At 46.6% G+C, this 18,147-nt stretch overlaps 1 protein-coding gene across 1 annotated transcript in view; it reads left to right on the forward strand.

Annotated features, from left to right (window-relative positions):
- The window catches only part of TRANK1 (tetratricopeptide repeat and ankyrin repeat containing 1), a 79,408-nt gene that overhangs the window by 1,158 nt on the left and 60,103 nt on the right, over positions 1-18,147 (forward strand). Inside the window, exons 2-3 of the mRNA XM_004676637.2 lie at positions 12,823-12,954; positions 15,847-15,973. Of these exons, the coding sequence (XP_004676694.1) occupies positions 12,823-12,954; positions 15,847-15,973 (259 nt within the window). The remainder of the gene's footprint in view (positions 1-12,822; positions 12,955-15,846; positions 15,974-18,147) is intronic.

An 18,147-nucleotide genomic window follows, 5' to 3' on the forward strand; every position in this document is an offset into this window, starting at 1 on the left:
CCCCCGGGCCGCGCTTTCGGGCAGGCTGGCGCGGGGTGCCGGGCGGGATCGCGCGGAACTTGGAGCGCGCTGGCCGCTCCCGGACAGGAGGAGGTTGGCGAGTCCAGCCCCGGCCAGGCCTCTTTCCCTGCCCACCGGATCGTGAGCTGTTTCCCGGAGAGGGGCAGCTTGCTCTTCTGTCCCCAGCTGAGCGAGGCTAGGGGCGGGGCAGCATCAGGCGTCCCCGAGAAGCGGAGTCCCCAGAAGCCCGACCTTCTGCCCGCGAGCCTCTTCAAACCCGGCTCGGAACAGCGAGCTGGGTGCACTCCCCTCCCCCTTCCAGGCGAATCCCTGGGTCCGCCCAGCCTACCCCCCACCCCCACGGCGGCGCGCCCACCCCAGCGAGGCGCTTTTGCCTCCCCGCTGAAACGGCGCCGAGCTTCCCGGGCGCGGGGCGGGCTCGCTCCATCCACTCCTACCTGGGGGCGTGCCTAGGCGAGTGATCGCTTTGGTGTTTCCTACGGAAAATGGGGGGTTGGGGTAGGGGGTGGGAGGTGGATGGGAGGGAGCGGCCCTGAATTCTCCAGCTCTAGCCTACTCGCTGTTGGCCCAGTCAGTCCGTATCGGGAAGAAAGAAGCTGGCGCCCAGGGCTTTACGTCTTCAGCACCCAGGTACGCTCCGGCTGCACTAAGCCGAGCCTCCCCCTGCCAGACGCCCTTCGAGGCAAGGCTGTCACCGGAAGTCTTTTTGTTGTTATTGTTGTTGAGCGTCCTGCTTTGTTTATGGAAAGTACTGCCCTGTAGGAGAGAGAAGTTGTGAGCTGTGTTCCAGTCAGATCTGGTTTGCACCGAGGGGCTGAGTGCTTGTTCGGGGTACCCTTTGCTAGCTCTTGCATCATCTCTACCCCGAAAAGATGGGAGTGGGTGTGTGTGGCCTTAACACCCAGAGTCGGATCGCATTGCCTCAGATCTGTGAGCTTCTCTGTCATCGTTCGATCAAGACCATCGTTCGATCAAGACCTAGAATAGAGACCAATACCTAATACATAAGTGTAAAACATATGTAAGTGTATATAAACTTATATGTAAGTGTAAAACGAAAACAAAGCTTCACTGTATGGTTTTTCTCCCTACAGTAGTTTTTTCTAATTTATCCTATTTTCTATTAAAAAAAAAAACAGACATAATCCAGTATCTTGATTTTAGGACTGGCTAACCAATTTTAGGACGTGGTTGCCTGCTCTCTTTGGGGTATCCCCATATCCTAGAGGTTGAGGAGAACATCAGCATTTCCCTGAGGAACTGACTTTGGCAGGGGGGGGTGACTTTGGTAGGGAGGATGGAGGGTAAAATTCACACTTGAGTGATGAGTGTACCATGGGGGCATGGCAGTGTGGTTCACACCATTAGCTTGGCAGGTAGGCTGGGGGTTCCTTCTAGTTACTCTGGTTCCTTCTGTTTGTACGGGCCCCAGCTGGTCACCTGACATGGAGCCTTGCAGACCCTGTGTGATGGCTGCGGAGGCAGGGAAAACAGAGGCAAGGAGCCATGATGGCCATCTTTTTTATGAGGGAGAAGAAAGGAGATCCTGCAAAGCTGCCACAAACTCCAGAGTAAATCCAAAAGGGGATTTTTAACATCTCTGCTCAGAATTTCACAGCTGCAGTCCCAGGATTGGGGCCATGGACATTTTATAGATGAAGCAAGCAATCCCACCACCTGTTAGTCATTATAGCTAATTGGCGATAGATCTGGGATTAGACACCTCCTCCCTTCATTTCCCAAGAAAGTCTCTCAGGGACCAATAGAGACTTTGCTCTTTTATGGAATTCGTAAACTTTTCTTTGTGGAGTCGGCCTGTTTTCCTGAGCTTGCTACCCAAGGCCATTTCTGTGGTATATAACCTCTAATTATTTTATCTTTACTTTTGGAATGAAGATTCTGCTTGGAAGCAAAAGCAGAGCTTGCAGGCCCTGTGTTTGGCAAAGGTGAAATGCATCCTGAGGATGTTTTGAAGAACTGAAGAGGAGGAAGTTGGGGCGTAGAAATGACCATTGTCAAGAGTGTGGCGTTGTTTATATTGACCCCAGGAGCAAACTCTCTTTTGCTTTCCCAAAAGGGGAAGTGGAACTGGCAGGGCAGTGCCTGACCTCTGGTTTCCACATTTCCTTGGAGTGGAGCCTGAGGTTCTTAAAGAGGGGAGAAAAAATCTTTGTTATAAAAGATCTTTAGAAGAAGGAGAAATTTGGGGGAAACGAACAGTCCTTAGTAAATATTACCTGTTCAGCCACAGCACATGGTAGGGACAGTGGCAGTGATGGGGAGACTGTTCATATTTAAACTTAAAAGTATCGAACCAGCTAAACAGGTGTCTTTGGAAGCCCAGAATAGCGCAGTGGTCTAATTAAGAGCAGGATTCTTCCTTGGGTCAGTGTGATTGTCCATTCTGCCTGACCAGATACTTATCTCAAAGTTCGTAAGCAAGCTTACTTGTTTATGTTGAAAAACTAGAAGGGCAAACTGGCCCCAGTTTACCTGCATCGACTCTCATCCTTTTTTTTTTTGAAAGGTGATCACTTTATTTATTTTAAAAGATTTGTTTATGCATACAGATGTGCAGTGCAGGCCAGAGGTGCAAGGACGGTGAGAGGCTTCACCAGAGACAGAGTGGGGAGCAGAACAGGCAGATTGATGAAGTACACTGCTGAGGGGAGCAGCGGGAGTGACGAGAGGTCTGCCAAGCCATGCGGATCACCTCCAGGCCCAAGGATTGAACTCACACTGAAGTAGCCGCACCAGTTTCTTAGTGTTGTGCTTCAACCCGCTGTGCTACCAGGGAGGGCCCCGGCTCCAATTTTTGCCTGGTTCTGACCCTCAGCATCATTGTCCCCCTGGATTTCCCAGGTCTGTTTGAGCTCCCAAGAACCTGGAGAGCTGGTGGGACTCCTGTGTATTGTTGGAGCCATGTCTGGGCTAGCCATGCCTGTGTTTGAAGTTCCAGTAGTGTTTAGATGGACATGTTTGTATTCCATAAGTACTGGATCCTTCTGTCAATGGAGGTCACACTTGGCTAGGGGTAGGGCTGGTGGTCAGATTTCTGAGGAAACCAGACCAGTACTTACAGTGCATAAAATATAGGGCCCTACAGCTGCATGCTGGGTAGTCTTGACCTGGTGGTGAGAATGCTCAGTCATACCTGGGCTGAGGGGCAACAGCATTGGCTGTGTTATAGTGCCGGGACTTCTCTGGTTGTTTCTGGTTTGTACTTTGTGTGGTTGGTTTTCATTAAATTTGTGTCCATCTACAAGGGAACCACTGACTCTTGGCTTTCCAGAAGATATAGTCAGAAATCCAAAACCACCTGTGAAATCATCTAGCTGCACTCCCCACCCCCTACCCTCGCCCCCGCCCCTTTCTCTCTGTTCCTCCCAGTTAATCATGTGAACTGATAAGAAAAGAAACAACCACAAAGTCATTTGTTCATGGTACAACACTAAGCCCTTGGGTTGCAGAAATGATAAGGTGCAGTTTCTGCTTTAAGCATGCGTTGTTTCCTGGGGGAAACAGAAAAATGACCTTCTGCACAGAACTTTTGACACTTAACGAAGGGCCCAAAACATAGAGGCTTTACCTAAAAATAATGTCAAAGGAGAAGATCATAACTCAGTTTGGGAAGTACAATAGAAGCTACGCCCCGGGCAGCAATAACTATACACCCCCACTCTGCCGGGACGGGGATCTGGGTGACAGTGAGGTTTGCTGGAGTATAAGGACAGAGGAGGAGACCGCAGAGAATCTGAAAATCCTCTGGGAACTTCCATGGAAATTGTGCTTGAGAGCAGTTGGGGTGGGGGGCTGGGTGACCCCAAAGACTTTGAACCGGGGCACAGCACATGATATGGGATTTGGGGACCACCTTTCCAGGGCTAGTGAGGACACTGAGGCAAGGAGAAGAAAATGTGAAGGCCTATGTTATACTAACCTAGGCTGAGGAGGAAAAACTGCTCCGGAAGGGTATATGTGAACCTAACTCAGGGACAGCTACTCGAGCCTGCCTACCTCCTAGGGGCACACTGAGTGTGAGGTGGGGAACCGCTGACTTTCTGTCTTGGCCCAGTTATCCCCTCGTCACAACACATTGGATGTTTGTGCTTGGATGTACTAGGTAGCTAATTTTTGACCCACATCTTTGTTAAGTAAACTGTGAATGACACACAGGGGCATAAGTGTTTTGCCACCTTGAGTGAATGTTGTAGAAAGGACTCCGAAGCCCTGTCAGGCCCTTAGGGAGGAACACTAGCCAGAGATGTCCCTGGTGGGGTGGGATAGGAAACCCCTCAATAGCTATAGACCCTTGTCTAATGTGAAATTATAGAGAGAGGGTGAAGCAGGCAGTCCAGTCGTACATGTGTCCTTCCTTTCAAGTGAAGGAAAGAAAAAAACAGCTCAAATTACTTAGGCAAAAAAGGAGGAACATTCTGGAATGCTGCTGATGTCTTTGATAACTAGGGAAGGGGCAGGAAAGCAGCTGGACCTTGGAGGCAGTGGAATGTGGAACTGTGGGGCCTGAGAAACCCCTTTTCCTGTGTCTCCTCACTCTTGAGTATCATATTCGTACCCCAGATTGGTTTCTTCTCACCCCAGATTGTGCCTTGCTGGAGTCACCCCAGCTACCACCACCAGAGGAACTCCTCGCAAAATTTTAGTTCAGAAACTCCCAGGGAACACTCTAGCCTGCAGCCTGGCATGGACCTCGGGACCTGCCGTGGGCTCCTCCATCTTTCCCACCGAGAGGAGACATCTCTGGCGAGCTCAGCAGGGTCCCGCAGCAAGTTTCCCAAAGGCAACATTCCTCAGTTCAAGAGGGCTCCTTCCCAAAGGAGCAGTCACAGCAGAAGAAATTGGGGGGGGGGGGCAATTTTGGACACGACAGCATGACCCCTGTCCCCCTCCTCTCAAGGTCTTGAGTCCCACAGATTTTCTCAACTGCTGCTGCTTCACCATCTGCTCATCTCAGAGAGCCCCTGTGAAGACAGGTAGATGCCAGGGTTATGTTATGTTTTTTACCAAATATTTTCTCTTTACTGGGTAAACAAAGCCAAAGTTCTGTAAACGGGTCAGAGCTCACACTCAGATAACAGGCAGGGAGCACACAGCACCTCCCAGCAGCCTGAGGCATGGCGGGCCAGGACCTGGGTTCTGGGCTTGGCCTCCTGCTCACCCACAGGTGGTGAGGACCTTGGCCTGCTGAGGCGTCTGGGGCTCTTCTATGACACACTGCATATCACCGTGGTCAGGCCCTGAGTCTCTGAGCCTTGGGTTCCAGGCTCTGGAAGTTTTAGTCCAACCTTCTCACTTGATTCAATACTAGCTGTTTATATGATTCTGCAAGCCTATTCAGGCAGATGTTGTATTATTTTCTCAGAACTGCAATAACAAATGACCCCACTTGGGGAGACTTAAAACAACAGAAATTTATTCAGTCAAAATTCAGAAGTGTTTACCCTCTTCCTTGATCTACTCCCCAAAGGTTATTCCTCTTATTAGTTTCTTAAGAGTCATTCCAGAAATTCTCCTAGTAGATCAAGTGTATACACACGCACACACCTCCTTAAGCTCTCCAAGTTGTTCTCCACATTGTGCGCCAACTTGCTTTATTCAACTGAATTGTATGTTTTGACATTTCTCCCTTCTCCTTCAGCTGGATCTACCTTAGCATTTTTTTTTAAACTGTATTTATTTATGCATACAGAACTGGGGTACAGTCCAGAGGTGGTGAAAGGATTCACCAGAGACAGAGCGGGGAGCAGAAACAACTAGCATTTCTACTGAAATCCACTGCTGAGGGGAGCATCAGGCAAGATAAGAGAGGTCTGCTGCGCCATGTGGGTCAGCTCCTTGGCCTGGGATCCAGCTGCTACAGTGACTGGTGATAGCTTGATAGCACTGAGACTTTAACTCCTGCGCCACCAGGGAGGCCTTCACCATACTATTTTTGAGGTTCTTTATTTTGCTGCTTATCAGCACTTTGTTCCTTTTTGTTGTCATGGTGTCCCTTACGCCATCAATTTTTCATTCATTTAGAACTAATTTTGGTATATGATGTATATTCCTTTTCTACTACTGCCAAATAGCTGCGAATTTAGTGGCTTCAAATCACACCAATGAATCATCTCACGGTGTGTAGGTAAGAAGTTTGGGTTGGTGTCACAGGTTTCCCAAGGTTGAAGTCAAAGTGGTGGCTGGAGGGGCTGTTACAGGGAGAGTGTAAAGAATCCTCCTGCTGGGGCCTCCTTGGTGGTGCTAGGAGTTAAGTCTCAGCACTATGAAGCTATTGGCAGTCACTGCAGCACTAGTACCAGCCAGGGAGCTGACCCACATGGCACAGCTCTGTCTGGCCCGCTGCTCCCCTCAACAGTGTATTTCAGTAGATCCACCTGTTCTGCTCCCTCCTCTGTCTCTGGTGAATCCTCTCTCACACCCCACCCCAACACACACACACACACACCTGTACCTCTGGCCTACACTCCATCTCTTGTCTGCATAAATAAACAAACCTTCCTTAAAAAGAGAGAGAGAGAGAGAGGAGAGAGAGAGAGAGAGAGAGAATCCTCCTACTGGCTCACCCTTGTAACCGGCAGGACCACTTCCCTGCCCCTGGAGAACTGGTTCCCAGAGTCCCCCTCATTTTTCGAAGACACCTCCATTCTTCCTCATGGTGCCTCTCCTCTATCTTCTGTCTGCAGTGACAGGTCCTCTGATTCCAGCAGAGGAAGTTTTCTGCTTTTTAGGGTTCATGTGATTAGATTGGGTTCACCCAGATAGTCTAAGTAAACAACCCTATCTTAAAGCCTGACATCTTCATTACATCTACATTTGTCATATCATGTAAAAGTATCATAGTCGTCAACTGTTTGTCATACCACATGGTATGAAGTAAAAACTTAGCCTCTTTTCCAGATATTTAGCTGTACTGATGGCTTCATTTTTTTTCCTAACTAAAAAGCCACATTTATCATAGGTGGGGATTCTTTAACGGAATACATTTAGCTCTGGGATTCCTTTTTGTTTCATTTATTTGCTTACGCTCTTGTTAGTAAGATTAGCAGAAGATCAAGAGAGCAAGAAAGATTGTCCCTTGATACTTTTTATTAAAAACATCTGGTTATTCTTTTGGACAAACTTGAGAATTCTTTCATTAATTTCTTTCTACATCCTTTTTGTTCATTGAACTTTTGTTGAATTTATACATAAGTTCATTAATAGGGAGAGGACTTGACATTTTCTAATGATGAACTTGCCCAAATAGAAGCATGTGAGGTATTTTTATAATACAAAAGTTTTTTTTTTAACGTAAAGTTTTATTTTTTCTCCATTTAAGTTTTCCAATTTTATGAATGTTAGTGGATTTTTTAAAAATTTAGATACCATTAGTTACATCACTGTAAGAGAGGCACAGAACCGCACCTCTCCAGGTCTGTGTCCCACACCAAACCACCACCAAACAACCGCCACAGACACTTGGGCCCTTCCATGCTTTGTCTCACCCTCCCCTCCCCCCTGAAGTGCCCCCATTTTACAGTCAAATTTCTAGGGTTGGTTGTTTTGGGGTTGGTTTTGTCTGACTATAAGAAGTTTTTTTTTATTATTTTTTAAGATTTATTTTATTTATGCATACGGGAGTTGAGGTATGGGTCAGAGGTATAAGGGTAGGTTGGAGGGGGGAGGGTTGGTGAGAGGATTCACCAGAGTCAGAGTGGGGAGCAGAACAGGCAGATGGATTGAAATACACTGTTGAGGGGAGTAGTGGGCGGGTCAGGAGAGGTTTCCTGCGCCATGTGGGTCAGCTCCCTGACCGGGGATTGAACTTATGCTAAAATGGTTGCTGATAGCTTCATAGTGCTTTAATCCCTTGTGCCACAAGGGAGGCCCTAGGAGTTTTTTAAAAAGCTCCTATGAGAAATATGTGTGCATGCCTAGTATTTTTATACAATGCAATTATGATAATATAATTATAATTTTTCTTATAACCTGATTTTTCCTTGAAAACCTGTGACTTTCTTTCAACTTGGACAGATACAAGTTATTTTAGTCCTGTGTTAATTTAAGCCTGTAAACATCAAATTGTAAAGCAATGTGAATATAATTAATCTTCCCAGGAGTTCTCTTTCTGCTTTTGTCCACATAGGAACTTTTTGAAAGCTAGAGTTTAGTGGAAAATGTGTATTGATATACTATTGGTGGATGAGAGTGAGTCAGTCTGAGGTGACACAAATCTTAATATGAATATCAGGGGCAACTTAGAACTTTAAAGGTGGCAGTATTGAAAATTTTGAATAGCTAGTTAGTCAGTTGGCATCAAACTTAAATAAAAACTATCCTATCCCTCCTCTCAAAAAAAAAAAACCAAGTAGTTTCATGAAATTATGAGCAAAAATTTTTTTATACTTGTTTTGCAAGGTCAGTGGCTGTTCTGTTGATAGAGATTAGAGAAAAATGCACTTTCTTTCCCAGAGGCTTTTTAAGAGTCTAATGAGCTTCTTAAAGAAAAAAAAATAACCAAAACTGTGTTCTCCTCCTACATTTGTACACTCTTTCTCCAAGGGAAAAAAAAAATAAAGAGAAGCAAAAGAAGACAAATTGGAATTCCCAGAATGAGTTCTGCTTTGGAGTCTTATCCTTGTCTAGCCTGTCTTCCTGTGGGGATAGGAAGGAGGGAGTTTTTTGGGGTTTTTTTCCCCCTAAGATTTATGTATTTATGCATAGAGAACTAGGGTACAGGCCAGAGGTGCAGGGGGTGGTGGGAGGATTCACCAGCAACAGAGTGGGGAGCAGAAGAGGCAGACAAATGATGTACACTGCCGAGGGGAGCAGCGGGCGGGTCAGGAGAGGTCTGCCTCGCTGCCCCACGAGGGTCACCTCCCTGGCTGAGGATCGAACTCTGCGGTAGCCAGATTCATAGTGCTGCACTTTAACCAGTTGTGCCACCAGGGTGGGCCCAACAAGGGAGTCTTTCTTTGGCCTTACTCTGGCTCCGTCCCCAGCATTCCAGAGTTGATTATGATCCTGACTGCTTTGGGGTATCTTTCGAAAGGATTTAATCATAAAAAAAACCCGACAAAATTAAACAGATTTGCTACCAAGATTTCAAGTACTACCCAGATAACAAATGAAAGTAAAGCCTCCTTCTGCCCAGTCCAGTTGCGCCAAGCCCAGCCCTGTTTGTAATTCTTGCTCAATCTTTTGGGCCAGTTAGACAATTTCATGTGTGTATCTATAGCCCAGTAATAAAAACGACAGCTGGGTCTGCTTTGCTTCAAGCTTGCTTGTTTCAAAAACTCAGTGCATTTGAGTGTTTCTGCTTTTGCTTCCTGCAAGCAGCCTGACTCCACCTAACAAGCTGCATCTTGACGTTTCATCAGGACTTAGTGAAATGGGCTGAAAGCTGACACAGCAGCTGTGAAATGGTTTTTTTTTTTTTTTAAAGATTTATTTATTTATTCATATAGAACTGGGGTACAGGCCAGAGATGCGGAGGGTGAGAGGATTCACCAGAGACAGAGTGGGGAGCAGAACAGGCAGATCGACGAAGTACACTGCTGAGGGGAGCAGCTGGCGGGTCAGGAGAGGTCCGCCACACCATGTGGTCTCCTCCGGGGCAGGCGGGAATCGAACTCATGCAGAAGTGGCTTTAGCTTTTCAGTGCAGTGCTTTAACCCGCTGTGCCACCAGGGAGGGCCGTGAAATGGTTTTTAATGTTGCATCATTAGTAAAACTAAAAGTGCCAGGGTGGGAGAGCTGGAGGCAGCACAAGTGTAAGCCACTGCTGTGATTGGTCTGGTGCTGAACTCTCAGCCTCCCCCTGGCCCTGCAGAGGGTAGTGGGTTCACTGAGGTTTGGTCACATCAGGTCACTGAGGTCAGACTTCCAGGGCCACCACTCCCCCTGTGACTATGGCAAGTGTCATATCCTCACCTTGCCTCAGTTTCCCTGAACGTCATTGGGGACACAGTACCTGTTTCACGGAGTTTGTTGTAAGATTGGAATGACGCAGTGGCTAAAACACATAGTAGGTGCTCACTTTATACTAGCGATGTAGTGTATTGTCATTATGGTAAACTATTGCTGTTTCTCTTTAACAATTTCATTTTACAATGTCCCGTTGTATAGACAAAAAACTCAGGAGCTGAGCGCTCTTTGTTGTAAAGTAGAGGTAGAAGGCATCTTTCCTTGTAGTGAGGGTCTAACTGTCAGTAAATAAGTTCTATTAAAAAGCAAACACCCTCCATGTGGCTGACAGCCCTTCCCCCGTGACATGATTGTACCAGGAAAGAGCAGCCACAGAAGCAGATGGATACGTGTGAGGTTTGCCCACATAACATTAAAAGCTCACTCTGAGTGTCTAGAGGAATATGAAAAAAAAACAAAAGGCAAAAAATAAACAACCATGCAACATTTGGATGTGAATAGTTGTTATTTGTTTGTAAATACCACAGTTTGTAAATACTGTGGTGAATTCCCCAATAAGCCCAGAGCAGTCTGCCTTTGGTGATATTTATGGTCTGATTACTAAGGCAGTGTATCATCGAGCAACTGGAATCTTAGAAAAGCACAAGAAGGCAAAGCAAAACTCTGCCCAATCCCAGCAGTACAGCTGTTAAATCTTGGCGTCCTTTCAGGCTATCATATGTGTTTAAAATTTAATTTGGGATTATATGCCTTTTTATGCAGCCTGTGTTTTTTCATTTACTTACTTAGCCTGTCATTAACCATTCTTTTACAACATGAGTTTTAAAATAACTGTGTGGTGTTCCACCATATGGATAGTCTATAACTGATTCAATCCATTACACATAAAGGAACATTCTGGGTTATTTCCAGTTTTTCACTTTGGTGAACAGCCATGAGTCCAAGTCTATGCACATTGTAGTGTATTTGTTTTGTTAAAACAGTATATGACCACCCCCAACACTTGGGGTCTTTTTTTGAGGTATTTCCCACTGATAACCTGTTGCTTTCATTTTTCCTTTCTCTGCTCACTTAGCATGGGTGAGCCTGTTCACCCACTCCCCTTACAGCCAACAATCATTTGTATTTCTTTGTGACTTGTTTGTTGAGGACACTGACCCATTTGGGCCAGGGAACAGGTTTATGTTTCTTTGCAGTGGAAAGTTATTTATCAAAGAGGGGTATTAACCCCCTTTATTTATTTTTTTTAAAGATTTATTTATTTATGCATATAAGAACTAAAGCACAGGCCAGAGGTGGGGGGGGGTGAGAGTATTCACCAGAGACAGAGTGGGGAGCAGAACAGGTAGATTGGTGGGTGGGTCAGGAGAAGTCTGCTGTGCCATGTGGGTCACCTCCCTGGCCAAGGATCAAACTTGTGCTACAGTGGCTGTGGAGAGCTTCATAGTGCTGTGCTTTAACCGGCTGTGCCACCAGCGAAGACCCCTGATTTCCCTTTTTCTAGCTATCTGGTCATGGTAACTAGAAATACTTAACAGGTACATGACTAACGGCATTTGAAAGAGATTATTTCATAGTCAGTCTGTTCTTTAAATACTTGCATGTTCTCCTCAGTCATGTGAACCATAGAATGAGAGAAGATTCAGTGAAAACTATCAGGTGGAATTTCACCCTCTGACTTCTTTGGAAGAATTATGTGCTTCAGTCTGACATAGCTCTGCCCAAGAAAGACAGCACAGTTCAAAAACCCAATTCCCTATAAGCTCATATAGATTTAAAGCATTTCGGGCCCTCTGTGGTGGTGCAGTGGGTTAAAGCACAGCACTTTGGAGTTAACTGCAGCCACCACACCATGAGTTTGATCCCTAACCAGGGAGATGACCCACCTGGCGTGGCAGACCTCTCCTGTCTCACCCGCTGCTCCCCCCAGGAGTGTACTTCGTCAGTCTGCCTGTTCTGCTCCCCACTCTGTCTCTGGTGAATCCTCTCACACCCTCCCCCCCCCACCTCTGACCTGTACCCCAGTTCTTGTATACATAAATAAATTAATATTAAAAAAATAAAGCATTTCATCTCATAGACTTGCTTCAGTATGCTTCTCTTACCCCCAAACCCTTCACCACGACTTGAAATGATAAGAATAGTGAAAATGATTATCTGTCCAAGAATTGTATGGGTCAGCAAGGCCCCAGTGGATAATGTGACCCTGCAGGCACAGGCATAGGACTTATCTGGCTTGGCCTCCTATTTAGACCCTCCCAACCACTGGGCCTTTCCCACTACCATCCTGACAGGGTGAAAAATTCTAAGTGCCCCTTCAGGCTGTCCTTTCTGCTGCCTTTGTTCAGCCAACACTTGCTGAGGGCAAGGACTGGCCACTGAGTTTTGCTTGCACCTGTGGGTGATGCGCACAGAGGTCCAGAGCAGTTACCAGAACTGGGCTGAAAACCAGGGAATGTCATCTACAAGAGTCTTAAGCCTGGCTGAGCCTCAGTTTTCCTGAGCTGAACAATGGGGACAAAGCCTCTTACAGGCTGTGGGGATGGGTGAATGAGAGTAATGGCCGTGCCAGCTGTGGGATAGTGCGCCCTGCCTGCCAGGTGTATGTTGTCGGGCAGGAAGCGGCCTTCTCACGTTGACAGTGCCCATACAGTCACTAATACCGAAAATGGAGTTATTCTGGCCATGGCCCCTGAGATCAGAAAATAACTGAGGAAGAAGTGGACCCTGGCAGACATCCTGTGCTGAGGTGAGGCGCGCCCTCTGGGGTGTGTCCTCTGCAGGGGGGCGGGGCCAGCGCGAAGACTCAGCCTCAGGGACGCTGGGCGAAGCAGAAGTCCTTCCTGACTGTGAGCCTCCCTCCCTCTCTCACAGGATGGACCCGAGGGCTTATGCCGAGCTGTTGAAAGAAGCTGGCAACCAGGTTTTTCGGAATGGGAACTTCTTTTTGGCCATCAGAAAGTACGATGAAGCCATCCAGATTCTCCTGCAGTTATACCATTGGGGGTGAGTGTTTGAATTGTCTCTCTCCACCTTCTTTTTTTCTTTTCCTTTTAAAGTAAATGGTAACTTACTCTGTTGTTGCTCCTGTTAACTTCTCATGCCACTGTGTTTCTGTTTCCCTTTCTTCCCTCATCCTCTTTATCTCCCCTGAGCTGTCAGCTCTGAAAGAGAACAGAGACAACTAGAGTAATGCTGGGAAATTGAAAGTGAAACTCAAGGACTGTTGATAAACACTGTAAAACTTCCTCTTCTCTCTGGTGACGGGAAGGATCAGAGTTGCTGGAGGGACCGTAGTCCCCAAGCCTCATTCCACTTGAGTGTCATGTCACTTACCCTGCCACCCACTCAGGAACTTAGTCTCACCTTCTCTTTTCCTGCCCCTTGGGCTTCTGGAGACACCCCCCCCAAACATTTTAGCATCATGATAAACTTCCACATGATGGAGAACCCCAAAGTACTTTTGTTTAGGGAGGTGGTAGCCATAAAAGGTAACCTTGTTTGGGAATGTTTTCAGGCTATTATAGTTGTGAAACTATTTTGATCTTAGAACTCAGGAAAAAATGAAATATGCATTGATTTATCCATTTACCTATATATCATTTATGTGTTAATGAAACATAATGAAAAATAAACATTTTCCAAAGCTAAAAAGTGAGTGACAAGTGTTCCATTTCATATTTTTGCAAATCTTTGTAACATCTGGATCAATAGAAAACATCTCATATCTGCTTCTGCAATCCCTCTGTTATGATATCTCATGATAGAGTCATGTAACCACTGGAAAATTCCCTGTACACCTATAAGAGAATGATCATGAAAAGGTGCATGCTGTTTTAGGACTACTATTGTATTTGTGTCCTAGTGCCACAGTTTTAAGTTACCCATAAACTTAAGTGACTTAAGACAATTTATTATCTTACAGTTCTGGAGGTCAGAAGGCCGAAATGAGTCTTACAAGGCTGACAATCAGCTGGTTCCTTGTGGAGGAGAGTCCATTTCCTTGCCTATTTCAGCTTTGAGTGACTGCCTCTATTCCTTGGCTTGTGACCCCTTCCTCCATCTTCAAAGCATCATCATTCCAGTCTGCTTCTGTCATCACACCGTCTTCTCCTCTGCTGTAGCCATGTCTCCCTCTGTCTCCCTCTCCTAAGGACCTTTGTGATTGTACCATAACCCAGGATAATCTCCTCTTCTCAAGATCCATAAATTAATCACCTTTTAACTTAAAAGGTAACATCGTTTGGGAATGTTTTCAACCTATTACAGTTGTGAAACTATTTTGACTTTATGGACCACTTGAACTGTTTTTGGGCCTCCCTCCCCCAGAGGTACCGGCAGTATTAGAGGAAACAGAGGTCAACATTTGTGAGGGGCATACAGCTTACTTTTGTACTGAGAAATGGCCCTGAGTTAAATGATTGAAACATGGTTCCCCACACCCTACTTCTGTCACCTTCGTGTCTACACTCTAGCTGGACTTGATTGAGTACAAACTGGCATGGATCTGCAGTTCAGCCATTCTGCTCCCTCCTAGTTCAGACCCGAACTGTGTCAGAGCTGGACCTAGAACTTCTCATTCAGGGAAAAACATTGAGCTTTCCTAAAGACATAGAATTGTATAGTGTATGGCCATAGGCTAACACACAGGGAGTGCTCAGATCTCAGCCCCCCACTTTCTAGCTGCTGCCACACTGGGACTTCCCCCGAACCTGCCAATTATCATTTCTCATGGGACCTTCTTGACACTGTTCCCCTCGCTGGTCACTTACTGCTTGTCTTCCTGTTGCTCCCAGCTGGTGTAGGGTTTTAGGTGCATGTAGTTTACTGAGTAAGTTCTCTCAATAGGAAGTAGGAGGGGACAGTGGAAGGCTCCCAGGTAGGGGGGGATGTCTCACCTGGGGTTGATTCCTCTAAGAGTTGGCCAAGTTCAGGGGTGTGGACGGAACTTGGAATTGGGCTTCCTGCAATGCGGGATGAAGGATGAAGTGGAAGGAGAAGAGGGAGTGGACAGGAGCCCAGACATGTCTCACCCTTCCTTGACGCCATTCCTGCCATTCTGAATTCGAGTCTTACCTTCCAGTTATAGAATAGGAGGTTAAGACGTATTTTATCGAGCAACTTGATTTATGGCCTTCAAGTACTCGGACTAGCATGGTGTAATAAGACTTATTTGTGATAATAAAAATGCTCTATAATATCGAATGTGGCACTTGGGCACTTGAAACTTGGGTATTACCACGAGGGATTTGAGTTCTAAATTTTATTTCATCTTAATTAACTTAAATTGAACAAGCTACGTGTTGCTGGCAGCTTCTGTATTGGCCTGTGTAATTTGGCCACGTGCTCTGGGCACCTCCACTGCACTCTGGTTCTGGTTCCCTGATGTCCGGGAGGCGCTGCCTGTTAGGTAGCCCAGTGCTCGTCCTGTCCCATGTACTGTGAGTCGCACGCATGGTGCAGTCACATGTTCTGAAAGGCCTGCCTACGATGAGCTCAGCCTCCTCTGAGCACAAAGGCCCACGGAGTGGTCACCTCTGCCCTGTGCCAAGGCTCGGGGAGCATTCTCATCCTTTCCATCTTTAGGATCCCCCTTCCTAAAATAAAAAGATCCATGGAGAGTTGGAGATAAAACCCAGGTGTTGAGAACACTTGTCAGTAACAGGCGGTAGCAGCGGTTTGGGAGTGAGGAAGGGCAGATTTATACTTTGCAGATTTATTCTTCCCCAGGCTTTCTGTGGGACTGGAGGCCCCCATAGGATAAGCATACTCAAGATGGCACCTACCGAAAGCCCTTCATGGTGGCAGCAGCCTGCACCAGAATAGTAGCCTTCAAAGATTGTTCTCTGTATTTGCAAAAAGATAACTTTATGACCTCCAGTGTGTTCTTCCTCCCAGGGTCCCTCCTAGGGACTTGGCTGTGCTGCTGTGCAACAAATCCAATGCATTTTACAGTCTTGGGAAATGGAACGAGGCCTTTGTGGCTGCCAAGGAGTGTCTCCAGTGGGATTCGACGTACATAAAGGTGCGGAGCCTGCGGGGCTGCAGGGGCTGCTTCCTTTCTCTTACCTTGCTGCTAGCCCCTTCTTTCTTTCTGGCCTTTTTTTTTTTTTTTTTTTAAGATTTATTTATTTATGCACACAAGAACTCGGGTACAGGCCAGAGGTATGTGTGGGGGTGTGTGAGAGGATTTGCCAGAGACAGAGTGGGGAGCAGAACAGGCAAGAACTACTGAAATACACTGCTGAGGGGAGCCGTGGGCGAGCAGGAGAGGTCTGCTGTGCCATGTGGTCAGTTCCCTGGCCATGGATCAACTCATGCTTGCTGTAGCTGCGGGATAGCTTCATAGTGCTGTGCTTTAACCTGTTGGGCCACTAGGGAGGGTCCCTATCCCCCCTTCTTTTTAAAACCAAAATTTGGGGAGTGTTTCTCATCCAACTTTTCTTGCACTTCAGACAGATGCCCAGGGGGCACATGAGCAGTATCTGAGAAGAGTGTAAACAGCAGCCTCCAAGTGTTAAAATGCATTTGCCCAGGGGACAGGAGAGCTATGCCTCTCGGTGGGTGGGGTGCTGTGGGTGGGTGGGGTGCTGTGGTGCCCATGGCGGAGCTCAGTTTTTTCTGATGGAGTCACACCAGACAAGAACACATCTGCTCATGTCCTCTGGTGTTTGCAAATTTCGCCAAGCTTTATTTCAGATGCAACCTGGGTGGACAACTGGACACTGATTCCTTGGAAAGCATTTTTTCAGCCCCTTTGGAGAGATCAGGGAAGTTTGAGAGGCCAGTGAGAGCCTTAAAGGTGTTAACAATAGTCACTAATTCAGCACTTGATTGTTTTTTCAGCAAAAATACCTTGAGTGTGGGAAGGGGGAGGGGTTGAGATCAAAACAGGAGGGAAGAATACAGAGGGACTATGGTGATGGTGCACAGGTATTTTATGGGGACTAGGCTAAGAGGAGAAAGGATGCATTGTACAAAAAGGAAGCATGATGTAAAAAAGAAAAGAAAACCAAAAAGCTTTGAGTGCCCACTCAGCAAGGCACCTTCATGTTCTGGGTGGCGCTTAAGGCAGACAAGAAAAGTGGAAGACCTGTAACAGCCCTTGAGTCATTCACAGCTGAGCTGGAGAAAGGAGAAGCATGTGCAAAATCTGAGACTTTGAACTAGAGTGCAATTCTGGTGCCACCCAAGGCAACACATAATTAACCGCCAAATGAGTGGTACAGACCATGCCCAGTGAGGCTCCCGAGATAGTGCGCCTGACCCAGCCCTTCCTCTCCTGGCTCTCCTTTCAGCAGCTTGGATGAGTTATGATTTCCTTTCCCCACCTGGGAAGTGAAACGATACTGAAGTCTTTGAGTTGTTTTGAGGAGTAAGAGCCCTTAGGTAAAGTGGTTGACACTCAAGAATAGGAGGAATTTGCATTGTAGGTGTGGCTGCTGGGACCAACCCCGGGGGAAGCCCAGGGGGATGCAGGTGAGGAGGTGTGACTGCAGGTCACTTCAACCTGGAGAGAGGGATTTGTCTATTTTATTTTTAAATAGAGGCATATGAACAGCTTTCATGAGTTTATTTGAGGAAAAAAATCAATTTGAGGTCAGTGCACATGGGAAGCAGTGAAGGCCTATTTCAGCAGGAGCTGGGGGAGACATTTTCATAGAGAAAAAGCAGAAGCAACACAAGGAAATAACTGATTGGCTGTAGAGGAAAACATCCTTGGCGATTACTGATTAGTTTCCCTTAGTATTTTAATTTCTTAACCTTGAGGCCTTTTACACGCCTAGGTTTCAGTCTGCTTCTAAAAGCCACCACAGCCATAGAGATACTCTGGTCTAATGGCCTCCTTTTAATTAATTCTACAATTCCCTCCTTTTGATCATGTCCCCACATTGGTATCAATGCTGGTCTCGGTCACCACCAGAGTTCAGTTGTGAGACAAGAAGGGCACAGTGTCAGGTTCCTGGAAGCGGAGCTTTTGCAGTTCATCTCATTGCCAGATGTGTTCCTCACTCCAAGAGCCGTCTGCTGCGTGGCTGACGAAGACCCTTGAGAGAATGGAGCGCATCAAGCAGACCATGATAACTGGTAGCCACAATCCCAAGAGACAATCCCAAGGGACTACTGAAGTAGTCCCCTTAGCCTGGGCAAACCAATTGGTACCAAATACATCAAAGAATATACCTCCATTCCTCCTCG

Source organism: Condylura cristata, unplaced genomic scaffold (assembly GCF_000260355.1).
Source record: "Condylura cristata isolate star-nosed mole 26May11 unplaced genomic scaffold, ConCri1.0 scaffold00004, whole genome shotgun sequence".
Taxonomy (NCBI): Eukaryota; Metazoa; Chordata; class Mammalia; order Eulipotyphla; family Talpidae; genus Condylura; species Condylura cristata.